Raw genomic sequence first — 13,174 nt, forward strand, 5'->3', positions numbered from 1 at the left:
CATCGAGAGATGGATGAAATACTTGAGGTCTTACATCAAAACTACTATTCTACCCTATACCTGGCCCAACAACTCGATGCCCAGCAGCAAGATGACTACTTGCGCACCTATGCCATTCCAGATAGAGTTGCACTTCCATGAGGAAGATATCACTCGTGAAGAGGTCCGGGCAGCAACCAGCAAACTCCCCCACACAAAACACCTGGGGTCCTGGTGGCTACACAGCCACCTTTGGTAAAGCCTATGCCTCCCTTTTGATACAGCCCCTGGTGAAGGTGTTTAATTCCTTCTTGACCTTTGGAATGGTTACGGATACCATGCTGGAGTCTCATCCCACCCTCCTCCTTGAGCTGCGCAAACCCACTTCATATTGCTCCTCCTATAGGCCCACAGCACTGCTAAACTGCAATGTGAAACTATTTACTTCTATCCTGGTTGCCCGCCTATACCACGTCTGGCCACACTTAATCACTTCGACCCAATCTGGCTTCATTTGCCACCGGCAGGTGAATGACAACATGCTGCTGGCTGTGGCTCTTATGAAGGTGGATGAACGACAGAAACGACCTTCTCTCCTCGATGCCAAGAAGGCGTTCGATGGAGATGACTAAAGCTACCTCCCTAGGGTCCTCAATAAGATCCACTTAGGGCATAAGATGAAAGCCTATTCCTGTCAATTTTCATAAAATCACTGCCAGACTCAAAATTATTGGCTCCTTCTCCCCACTAATTGAACTCACATGGGGCACCCCACAGCGATGCCCCTTGTCCCCCTTAGTATTCGCCTTTACGATGGAACCATTGGTAGTCAAAATCCAGTCTAACCAAGCAAATAGGGGCATGGTGGTCAATGGCAGAGAACACAAATTGGCTTTATTTGCTGATGACATCCTCTGTTTCATACCACAATGCCGGCACTGATGAAGGAACTGGATTCCTACGCCCAGGTATCTGGCTTTAAAATCAGCACCTCCCCAGCTGATTGCAACCTGCACCGCCGTTAGCCCGTCGGGATCTGGAGATTCTGGCGGGGACAGCAGTAGGTTGGCGTGGCTGCCCGCCAACCTTGTAATATGGCATTCAGACTGCCACAACCGCGGCGGTCCGACAGACACTGAGTGTCGTAATCAGACTCTTATAACTTAGATGGACAGCTTTGCCAACCCTCGACTGGAACCACGACCCCGACGGTAAACCCTGGGTCCAAGAGGAGCAAGCATTCCCACCCTCCTCTCTATTAGGACTGCTGCGGCTTCCAGCGTTATCTGAAGCTGGAGCTCCTCAATTACATTTCCCGACATTGATACTCACAGCCTACTGGAGAGAAGTGTGACAACGCAGGACATTCCCGACCTACCCCTTTCGACTCACCCCTCTGACACATAACCCTAGGTAAGACCAATGCTGACTCCTTCCCCTGGGTCCGGGACTACTCTTCTATCCTGTGTGACTTCTACGACCATGGAGACTTACAACCACGGGGAGACCTAGTTACTAAATTCGCCACTACTCAACGGGATACTTATAGTCTAATAAGGCTATTCACTGGGCAGCAGGCCTCCTGCGTGCTTTGCCCTCCAGCGCAATGATACACCCATTGAGTCCCTCAATCTCAACAACATTTGCCACAGAGGCATATTGTTGCTATATCAATACCTCCTACTTCTGACCCCTTTAAGACACATGCCTATGTATTACAATGGGAAAGAGAGCTGGCTGCTGAGATGCCACATGGGGGGCTATATGGCAGAGAGCGGCTCAATCCTCGTTCTACATCCCCTACAGGAAGAATGCATATAAAATATTGACCGGCTGGTATCTCACACCTGTTGGACTTGCCAAGATATTCAGAGGTTCAGATTTGTGGTGGAACTGGTCTGGTGAGCGAAGCACATTTTTACACACATGGTGGTCTTGCCCATTGATTCAGACATTTTGGGTAGAGATTCAGCTCACAATACAGACCATCATGAATGTTCTAATACAGATGAATCCACTTATGATCCTCTTGGACCACACAAGAGGGACTGAATTTTTCTTACTATGACCACCAAAAGGGCGCTTATTCTCCGATCTGCTCCTAGCAGCGTAGCTGTCCATGGCCATAATGTGGAAACAGCCACTACTTCTTTCTTTGAAAATGTGGTGGGGGAAGATTTAGTTCTTATACGCTATGGAAAAATTAAATATCATTCACGATAGAGTGGCTAAATTTGACGTCATATGGCATCCCACTACCACCCATACAAGGCACCTACAAAAGGCAGGAGAGCTCCATATGTCCAAAACACTACATGCATCGGACATCCACGTCATGTCCTCCTCAGACCCTAAGGAGGGATCTGCGGGAACAGAACTTCTACTTTGATGTTATGTCTTCTACTACTGCTTTTCTTTCTTCTTTTCTCTTCTCTCTCCCCCAATTTCTTCCTATCGGGATTGTTTGAGGTGAAATGGAGGGTTTTCTTTTCATCCAATATCCTCACTGGGCGGGGTTGTGCTTGAATGGGCTAACTCACTATTACCATAATTATGTGAGCTGTGCCTCCCATTTTATTTGAGTCATGCTTATTGCTTCCAGTGGAACAGTGCTGTGCGTCATGGTCAGTTGCCTTTTCTTGAAAATACTAAATAAAATTGTCTAAAAAAAATATATGCAGCTAAGACACTGGGTAATGAACACAACAGTTACGAAGGGGGCCACTAGATAACTCACCCATACGAAACATGATATTACAGATATTTTTAGAATGCAAGTATGCAGATCGCTTCATAGCACTGAAGCTATAAGCCATTTGAGGCACCTGATATGATATTTGTTGCTTAAATTTAAAGGTTTTCAGTCACTCTCTAAAAGGAGACAAGGAAGCCTATCACTTTTGTTTTTTTTTTACAAAGGGAGCAATTCACACTGTAGGAAAGAGCTAGCCAGTAAGACCATTGATGTCAGCTAACCAAAAGATTTCACTGAGAAGCCTGGGCCCCCTGGATGTCTGCACTTGATTCAGGGTCTAGACAGTAGTATGTTGTAAATGTGTGAATTGGTCACAAGGTTTCAGCTCTCCAAATCACAGCCATATGGTATTTTCTCAGACTAGCTGCTAAATGTCTCAAACTAGCTGCAGTATCTGCTTTTGCCAAACTGAACGATTCCTAGGCTCACCTGAAACTGATGATTATGACTATTGGTTGTATGTTATTATACTGGATACAATGCAACCCATGACAGCCTTGATGCTGCCATCCCTGGATGGGTGGAACTGTAATAAACAAAGTGTTCAGACTTTCTAATACCCTTAGTTGACACATCCAGGGTGAGAAAGCATTCTTCTACTGGAGTGGGTGGAATTGTTATACACTTATCTTAGAGATTTAACTGACAGCAGCTGGGAAAGGACCCTCAAGAGAAAAATGATGCAAACAGGTCCTAAGCATGGGATGAAATGGTGAACTCATAAGCACAGAGAAAAACTGGGCTCAACTGCCAGCATGAGGGTCTCTTAGACTGGGAAAAACATTAAAACTTTAAAAAAACATTTACCAAATGGGATAGTAAAAAAGAAACCAGGGAATGGCTTCACTTGAGCAAAGGTAGCCACCAAGCTAGCCTTCTTCAAAGAGACGTGCAGCTCAAATTACAACAAAATATAGGCTGTACAGTAACATCAATTCTTTGTGGTACATCATCAGGCTCATTAACATCTCCAAACACCATATGTGAAACAGGTTCCACTTGAATATATATAATGTTCATGAGCACCAGGTAGAGTAGGTCAGCATTGCTACTTGCTGTGTGGTTGCTTTGACCGCTGAAACATATCTGTGAACCTCCACAGACAATGCCAATCTGAAGCAATCAGGATCATTCTAGTCTTGAAAGATTTCAGTTTGGTGATAGTTGTTGGGGTCAGGGGAATCAGTGAAAACATATTATGTATTTTTTATAGTGCCACATAGCACGTGTGTAGTTTCTAAGCCCTGTAAGCCACATACATCATCATTACCAATTTTATGGTAGTTACTTTATCAACAAATGGAAAAGACTGGAAGAGTGAGTCTGCCTTGCCAGGTATATAAACTCAAAAAATGTAAAAAAGGAAATGAAGTTTTGAAGAAGGTTATTTCAGAGGGATGTGGTCTCCGAGTCTGAAGTCTTGGCATTTCTCATTGTTAGCGACTGTGAAGAAGTCTATCTGAGTTTTCACCAGTGACACACTATCAAGAACTTTGTTGCATTTGTGGGTTTCTTTTATGAATCTGCTTCGAACAACAACTTGTTCATTTTGCATTGCTGATATGCAAACAGTTGTGATGAAGAGATATCTAGCAATTAGCTGGTTTGAAATTGTTTACGCTTCCCCCGAAAGTGACCTTAATGCCATTGCCTCTGCTTGTTCAGGTATTATATTGTCATTCTGATTGCTTTTGAATTAACAATCACACAGCTTTAAATTCTGACTGATTTTATAAAACAAGTTGAAATGTAAAGAGCTTCTGCAAATTTATGTATTGTGATTCTTCAATGTTGGACTATGTCTGCGAAATCTAAAATTTGCTGATGTGGGTCCCCGTCCTATCGGGAAAGTATCTGTTACTACAGACTAACATCGGAGACCCTGCTTGAATGGAACTAATGTCATCATAATCTCTTCCATTCTCAATAAAAATAATTGCAAGACCACTACAAGAGTGTCATGTTGCTTTTCCAATGCCGGCTTCACCGGTCTCCTACTGATCCTGGAAAGGCAGGCTTCCTATGGGTTTTCACATTCGGTTCTATAAAAATGCATGAGGTCATCAAGCCAGGGAAAGATAAGATCTGATGAGCAGCTGGATTACACCTTAAAGACCACAAATCTTCCTCTGTATAGAAAACCATCACTCCTCCAAAGAACACATTTTCACTTTCTTTGTATTGGTCAAGGCACTCAAATAAGGAACTATGCTAATTGAGCAAGGCACTGAATTCTCATAAAGTGATGACCAGACTTTTCATTGTTTTCCAGGTTGCCTCAAAGTCTTGTAGAACATTGCTGTGGAAGTTTGTAGCATCCAGTCTCCCAAGAAAATGGAACAACGATTCCTCTCCTTCGATGCTGCTATTGGCATACTGCTGAAGAAAGCTCTCAGCACTGATCCTGGGTCCTTGAAAACAAAATCGTCATTGCCCATTGTGGACCTCAGAAATATTCTTTCTGTAGGCAGAAAGGCAAGTGGCAGTGCATGGCTTGTAGATTAAAGGTACAAGATCAATTGCTTTCTTCTAGCTGAAGGTAAATCTTGTGAAATTGTTATCTTTACATAAACTTGTTTTCTGTTTCCTAGGTGCAAATTGGTCCTACACCCTTGTTTGGGCTTTCTTGCACACAAGGAAGTATCTTGAGTAAATGTCTTTGTTTTTGGTACTTCGCTCCCTTATGATCCACTGCAAAAAACAAATTCTAAAATTAGCTGGTGAATATCGAATTGTTTGGACTTTGCTGAAACAGTGATTACAACCTCAGAGTTTAGCCTCTCCTCAAAATACTAACACCCATTTGTATGTTATCTGCTTCCACTGCCTTGTGAAAGTTAAGATATCATCCACAACTGTGGCCAAAATCCTGATAAGTCCATACTGATGAATCTTAAAACATTCGACTGGTGGAGCTACAAAAAGCTTTCTCTTTAGAGGTCATGGTAAAAAAAACAGTTTTACCCTAAAATGCTTCCTGGGATCCTCTAAAGTTTTAGCCTTCATAGTGAAATAGTCACTAGGACTGTTGCAGCTTGTTTTAGGTTTTTAAGATATGGCATTTTGTAGCGCAGTGACTAGTGAGATACTCAGCAGGCAACAGCAAGGTCCAGTGTAGTCAGATTACAGATATGTTGTATGAGTGGGCACACTATTTGTGGCAGGCACTGTTCTCCGGAAGGGCCGTACAATTTGTTGAGAAATATCTATCATTATTTGAGCTTCCATGAGAAGGTTAAAGACAAGATTACTCTGCATGATGAATGGCTCTGCTCATGCTCACTGTATGTACAATGCCACATATACTGTGCAAACCTAGACGCAAAGCGGAGTGCTAACCACAATGACGGTTTTTTAAGACTGTTGTGCCAAATTAGGAAAGGAAGGAAGGATGCAGCAGGGTTACAGCATCAAAGGTAGGAGATTACAATGAAGATGAAACGGGTACCTTCGTGAGGATTACAGGTAGGGCAGAGGGAGCAATGGGAGTGGCAGAGCTGCAGGTTGTATTCCAAAGGATGGTAGCGGAAACCTTTTTTGACATCCGAGTGGTTGCAACAAAATGCAAAAGATGTTGCTTTAAAGCGATGTATTTAGTAACTGAGACCGGTATGAGTGTTTATTTGTTAGTGGTTTTCAGTCAAATGCAGCTTTAAACCTAGAAAACCAGTAACAGTAGGTAACATCCATTAGTTTGCCCGGTGCCCCGTTGGCAGTGAAGAATGGCATCAGCAGCCATGCAGAGGAAAAGCGTTTCCCGCAGCTTCTGAAATTAATTTAACAACTGCAAGTTTATTTGAAGGCTGAGGATTTATAGTCGATACATAGTATGGTTTAAAGAACAGACACAACATTCTGACCTATTCACTGATGTGCCAATGTGCACAGGTTCTACAAATTAAACCCACGAAATACTCCATAATATAGTCAAACTCACAGGAACATGTGTTATAAAAAACTCACCTTGAACATTGGCCTCACATGCTCTAAATGTGTTGCACTGGTGAACGGAGCCTGCACGTGGCTCACTGCCTCCATAAGGGCTTTTGCAGTTTTAGCCATCTGTTCCATTTCTAAATTATATAACAGTCGTCTTTGCTTCTCGCTAGCTACACCTATAATAGAATATAATGAACAGTTATTGATTATTGTTGTGCGTTATTGGTACATTTAATTCATCATGACCTACCATAATGCTCATGTTGTTTAAATGAATACACTACTAAAGATTTTATTATTCATGCTCAACCTAACTGAAATCAGTTATGAAGACATTGCTTCTGCTAAGAGCAACAGGAAAACAGTGGTTATGTTTTTTTTATTCAGACTGGATTACTCTGCAGAGTAATTATTTCTGATTCATTTTATGTAACATGATTCAAGCATGAGGTAATATCATTTAAAACAGAATGAGCCCAAAACAATAGGAAGCAGCAGAACAATAACAAAACACTTCAGTATACACAATGGAAGAAATAAAACAATCATAACTGTAGCAAGAGGAGCATTGATAGTGTGGAGAAATGTACACTCCTCAGAGGCAATGGCAAGGAGGAGGGAACTGCAGGTGAATAGGAAGTTTAACAAAAAAAAAAGTCAGAGCACAAGTGCAGGGGAGAGTGAAGCAACAGCAAGAGAGAAGCAACAGCAAATCCCATAAAGGGGTTGAAAATGTAAAATGTAAAGCCTGGTCTGGTGGCTTAGTGGACTAATGAGTCCACTGGAGGGGCCTGTGTTCGACCTCATGGTCACAGGTTTAAATCCCGGCGGGTTCCATCCTTCTGAGGTCGATAAAATGAGTACCACTGAGTTGGGTAACAATAAACATCTGTTATTCAGCGCCAAGATATCCTTGTGGGTAAATGTGTGCTTTGCAAATACACGTTATGTTTTGGTAATTAAAAAAAGCTAGGATGGAAGGATAGGAGAAAGCAATAGACAGGCAGTGGGGAGAGGGAATTTAAGATCTACAGCAAAAAAACACATACAGTCCGCATGGAGAAAGCAGAAAAAGGAATATGTTATTTACCTTGTATGCATCTGTTCATAGTGTTAAGTACTGTAGAGTCACGTGCTCTGCATACTCCTGCCACCTAGCGTGGCGCTTGGATGTTTGCAACTAGATTTTCTTTAAAAAAAAGTCACAAGGTTTATGGTGGCTCCTAATGTCTCACATTAACATGGGCACAAACTCCATTTTAGATTGCTTTTAGTCCAGTGGGGAAGAGTGGTATGGACCAGTAGAAAATAAGTGGTGTACATGTGTGGTGCTAAATAAACTAATGTAGAAGAGAAAGAAAGAAACAGCAGCAGCTAGAGCCACACATGTCCAGGGAGGGGAGGCGGCTCATCTGAATTTGCAGCATTACACACTACGACCAGATGCTTACAGCTTAATAATATTTTCCGCTTGTAGCATGAGCTGCTCTAGGTACACATGCTCCGCACAGAATGTAAAGCAGTCACTCTGTTTAAGTGTTTGCTAGCGTGTGGATGAAGAAGGTGTTTGAAAAAGGGTCTTTTGGACCATCTGGGCAACTCAAGCTTGCTGTCTAGCAAAAACATCCACACAGTAGTGAGTGGTAAATGTGTGTGGTGTTAACCAAGTAGCTCCTTTACAAATAAAAGCTAATGGGATTTCATTTAAGGAAAGTCACGGAAGCAGCCTTTTTTCGAATGAAGTCTACCCTGAGGGAGGCAGGGAAAACTTGCTTGGCTTTTAAGGTAGTAAGTATGGATACACCCAACTATCCATCTACTAATCCCTGCTTTTGAAATAGGCTGACCATTTTGTGGGTGGCTAAAAGCTATAAACAGCTGGTTTACCCTACAAAAGGACTTAGGCCTACCATTGCAAGCCATTGTGACATCTAAAACATCAAGGGCTCTCTGGGCCACTGACTGTGGCTGTGGAAAGAAGATCAGGAGTTCTATGGTAAGGTTAAGTTGAATGGGAGAAACAGCCTTGGGCATAACTTTGGATTGCTTTGTAATGAACAAGTTACTTATCTTCGGTAACAACGTATCTGGACGAGAAAGGATCTAGCCTTAGATTCCTTAACTTAGAATCTTCCAAAGGTGCCAGCATAGATCCGGAAACTTTTTCCATTAGCATGTCTATGCGTCGACAGAGGGCATTGTGTGACTCCGTATTGACGTCATCCGCCAGGTGTGACGTCAATAGAGTCTATATACCTCCCCCACCAACGCACTGATGCCAGTTTTTTTCTGTGACTGTTTTCTGTGCTCAGGACGTGGAGCCACAACAGAAACTGGCAATGGAAACAGTGCGCTTGACATGAAGACACCTTTGTGTCAATCATCACCTACATCAAAAAGCCAGGTGTAGATTACCAAAATGAAATCTATGGAGACCACAGAGGAACTCAGCTCACTGAGCGGGGAGAAAGGGAGGGTCGTTAAGGTATCTGCAGCTAGATTCTGCTCTACCAGATACATTGTTACGAAAGGTAAGTAATTTGTTCATCTGACAGAGACATCTAGCTGTAGTTTCCTTAACTTAGAATCAGATACCAAAGCATAAAAACTCTGTAGGAGGGGCTGCAAACTGAGACCCGTGAAAGTTTCCAAGTGTCATTAAACTGATCGAGAACCAGAGTAAAAGACCAGAGAAGAACAAAAGTGAGGGAGAATAAAAACATATTCTACAACATCTCAACCTGTGGAAGTAAGAACAGATGAATAACACCATAAAACAGGAGTGCACAATAAGAAGTTCATCCTTGTAGCGCACAGAATAAACTCAACCATGTTAGCATGACAATTGTGTCAGATGCGACAACCATAGTGGGAGCCTTTTTCCCAGAAGGAAAGCTGATACAGTACTGGAACAAAAGACTAAGTACTCGAAAAAATTCCCTATGAGGAAGAACATCCTCATTAGGAAAAGAATTGGTGAGAAGACAACTGTTTAAAAAAAAAAAAAAAGGATACAAAAACAGGAAGAACAGGGGAAAAACTCACCCATGACCACACAGTGAAAATTATGTTCGATATCCTGAAAATTATGTTCTGAGAACAGGAAAACCACTGCTGTAAGCTAGGGACCCCCAAGCAACTTGTACAATTTAAATTTCATAGACGGACGGGCGTGTGTGAATGTGCGCACTAATGCCTTTATTTCACTGAAGAGGGCACGGTTGAAGAAAAGCAGTCACGAAGAAAAGCAGTCACCTGGAAATATAGATTCCACATACTGTGTCTGGTGCGTCCTTGAAGCAGGTTTGGGGGTCGTAAACTCTGGCAAGAGGGGCCCTCAGCCTGTTCACACTAACATTAGTAAATTATCTGTGAATCTGAACCAAAGAGATGAAGGGACATGAGAAATAACCACAGCATGGCCCGAAGCCGGCCTGACCAATGCCTACTAGTAGTGTGTAGTCTCGCACTGGCAATTGCAGAGTACCAGACCAGCTGGGGCATCAGCCGAGTACAGGTCTCTGTGAGAGAAGCCTGGGACGCAGACCCCTCCTCGAAACTAAACTGCATAGTTAGTGCAAGAGTTCCACTCTCTATAAAATTACACTTTTATGCAGTTTAATCTTAGCTTTAGCCTATGTCTGTGTGTTGAAATTCACCTCAAGTACAGTTTGCATGGAACGCCTTTGCTCTGTAGCATAGTTCTGAGAGAGTGTAGTTTAAACGTTACCTATTTAGATGTGAAATGTTCATATTACCGACGTTATATTAACAACATTATTCATAGAATCGTGATTAATACAGAAGTAAATGTATGCATAGACTAATGATGACATAAGAATAATTTTTGAATTACGAATTTAAAATGTTAACACATACGAAGCTTCCATTTATTAGAATTCATAAGTCTTAAGTTAGCATGAGTTGAAAAACTGGCTGTGTAACTCTCATATTAAAGCATATTTTTCTGTTTCTTCAGTGTGCTGATTCGTAAAGGCCATGACCAAGCATTTGTTCCTTCTTCTCCGCTTAATGTATCATTGACTAATGCATTCCCATTTTAGTTGCTTTTGGTATAAAATCGTAGGCTTGTAACAAGAGTACAGATACTTTCAAGGACATTGAATCGCGGTAAAGAGAACTCTTGACCCGAAGAACGTGCCAGAAAATGAAGTAACCCCGGATGTGCCACCTACAAAAAACGTCAATTATGAAGACCAATCAAAGTTTAGAAAATTATCGTAACATGACAAGTGCATTACTTAATGTATAATTTGATAGGTTATAGATAGTGGGGCGAAGTAATCATCCAATAGAATTTTGGGGGTATGGATTATAAATAAGGGATAAAAACCCATGACACAAAAGACTCGAGAGACCTAGGTAGGGAATGATATTGATTGCATCCAGAAACTCTGTCACTCTGTTTGGTGACTTGAGACTTAATAAATCTCTAGTTGCCCCATCTTAATTTCCTCCTTATGAGGGAAGTGTCCCTGCTCTTATATTAGATAGTTTGACGACGAATTAACTGATGTCCTGAAGACGAAGACTGATCCTGTATGCTGACCTGTCCTGAGGAGGGTAATTATTAGTTGCTATTGAAATGCACTTATTTGCTTTTTCTTTCTAGGTACCAACTGCTGTGTAATTCGACTAGAGACCATAGCTAGATGTTTTCCAAATTGATGTTCTAAATTGTTTTTGCATGAAGCCCAACATGCTGATGCTAATTAGTGGGTAGACAAGGTATTCATCTTGACTGACATAACTGACGTGACTGACATTATACTATGCTGAACTAAAAACATATATGAGGGTTTATGTATTAGAAATATCTAATCTTCACGTTTTATTCATGTGTATGTGATCTCTGCGTTAATACTATTGTTACTACTATGCTTCTTCATTTTGGTTTATGATGAATACACTTCCATTAGATTGTAATCAACAGGGAATAAAATCACTAAACTTCAATCAAGGTGTGGTTATTTATGACTGAAGAGGTCATGGTTGCGTCGAAGGCTTAATTAATGTTTAAGGAGAAATATATTGTGGTAATCTACATTGACAATATTATTGATGTTTTGATTGACTTATTGATCAGCTATCTTGTCTGACGGTGTCTCACCACTGGGTCCAAAGATTCATCGGCCTAAAACGAGTCCTAATGTGTATAAATTAACATAAAGGGACGAGTTATCAGTTCTGGTAGCAGAGCGACGGTTTTGGCCCTTGGGGGCCCTAAGACGGAGTTTTTTTTGTTTAATTTGTTTTTCTGTGAAAATGCAATTTAGAGAGATGATGGGTTGCTAAGTTCGCCATGGCTTTCCCGGAATCCCGGAGCCTGCCTATATGAGTTGGGAATGTTCTCGGCGCCATAGTATGTATGGTTAGGGATTTTTTACGCTTGCTTTAGCTTATGCATTTTGCAAGTGGTTGTGAAAGTTTGTGTGTACTTAGGTCAAATTAAGTGTTGTTTAGCAGGAGTAGGCGTACTCCACAGTATGAGAGTAGGGAAGTCGGCGTACTTCATGTGAATGTGGCGCTTGTTGCTCAAAATTATCCACGTGGTTGATTATTGCGTATGGACCTATTGAGGTCTGAGACTCCGGAGTATGATATGAACCAATGTGGTTCATGTTGTAATCTGTGCGGTTTAATAGGTCGATCGGGCGTGGTTGACAAATCGAGTTTGAGTTATAATGCATGTATGAAACCTTCGATGGAGATTTGGCAAATTCTAAAGTGCACTAGAAGGAGTCATTGACAAGTCGAGAGTAGAATTTGCGGGTCGAATTCTGCTTGCGTATGCGGGAACTGAGAAGGAGAGAGTAGCGGCCGAGGCTTCAAGTGAAATCTCTGTAAAGTTCTGAAGCGAATGTGTTACCCTTCCTGTAGTAAACCGACAGATTTGTATTGTCATTTTAAGATGCTTGCAATAATTTGCATTAGTTTGTGTGAATTGTAAGGATTGGTGAGGAGCGGACGAGCCGCAAGACTTTGTCAGCTGCTGTGTGTGTGAGGGTGTGACGTCAGTGGTGCCGCGCTGAGATAGGTCAGATGTCGAGAGGGGTCGCGCACGGATTGACTGCCGTCCGTGAGAGGCAATAGGTTGAGAAAGGGCAGGTGAAGAGTGTCCTGGGAACTAAGCCATTTCTGATTAAATACGAAATAAGAGAATCGCAAAAATGAATTTTATTAAAGCATTCAAAAGCGCTCTAAAGGGAGATGTATATATTGTAGCAACCGATGGGGAACCTACACCACCTGAGGGTACTCCAGCTTGCACAGTAATGGAGGAAAAAGGTGTTGCGTCTTGCTTATGGATGAAACAGTGGCGCAAAATGACTGAGAAAGAGGGATGTTTAGCGTTTCCAGAACATGGGACGTTCAATCCAAAAGTACTAGAGAATCTAAGATGGATGTTAAGTACCCAACGACCACCTCCAAGACCGGCACAATACGAGGCTTTAGTGATCCTGGACCTAATGGCTCTTA

The 13,174-nt window shown here is 42.0% G+C and overlaps 1 protein-coding gene across 1 annotated transcript in view; it reads right to left on the reverse strand.

Moving 5' to 3' along the window:
* The window catches only part of ARFGEF1 (ARF guanine nucleotide exchange factor 1), a 961,498-nt gene that overhangs the window by 437,992 nt on the left and 510,332 nt on the right, over window positions 1–13,174 (reverse strand). The window contains exon 19 of the mRNA XM_069220293.1: window positions 6,698–6,849. Within this exon, the coding sequence (XP_069076394.1) occupies window positions 6,698–6,849 (152 nt within the window). The remainder of the gene's footprint in view (window positions 1–6,697; window positions 6,850–13,174) is intronic.

The sequence above is a fragment of the Pleurodeles waltl genome, chromosome 2_2, assembly GCF_031143425.1.
Source record: "Pleurodeles waltl isolate 20211129_DDA chromosome 2_2, aPleWal1.hap1.20221129, whole genome shotgun sequence".
NCBI classification, from domain to species: domain Eukaryota; kingdom Metazoa; phylum Chordata; class Amphibia; order Caudata; family Salamandridae; genus Pleurodeles; species Pleurodeles waltl.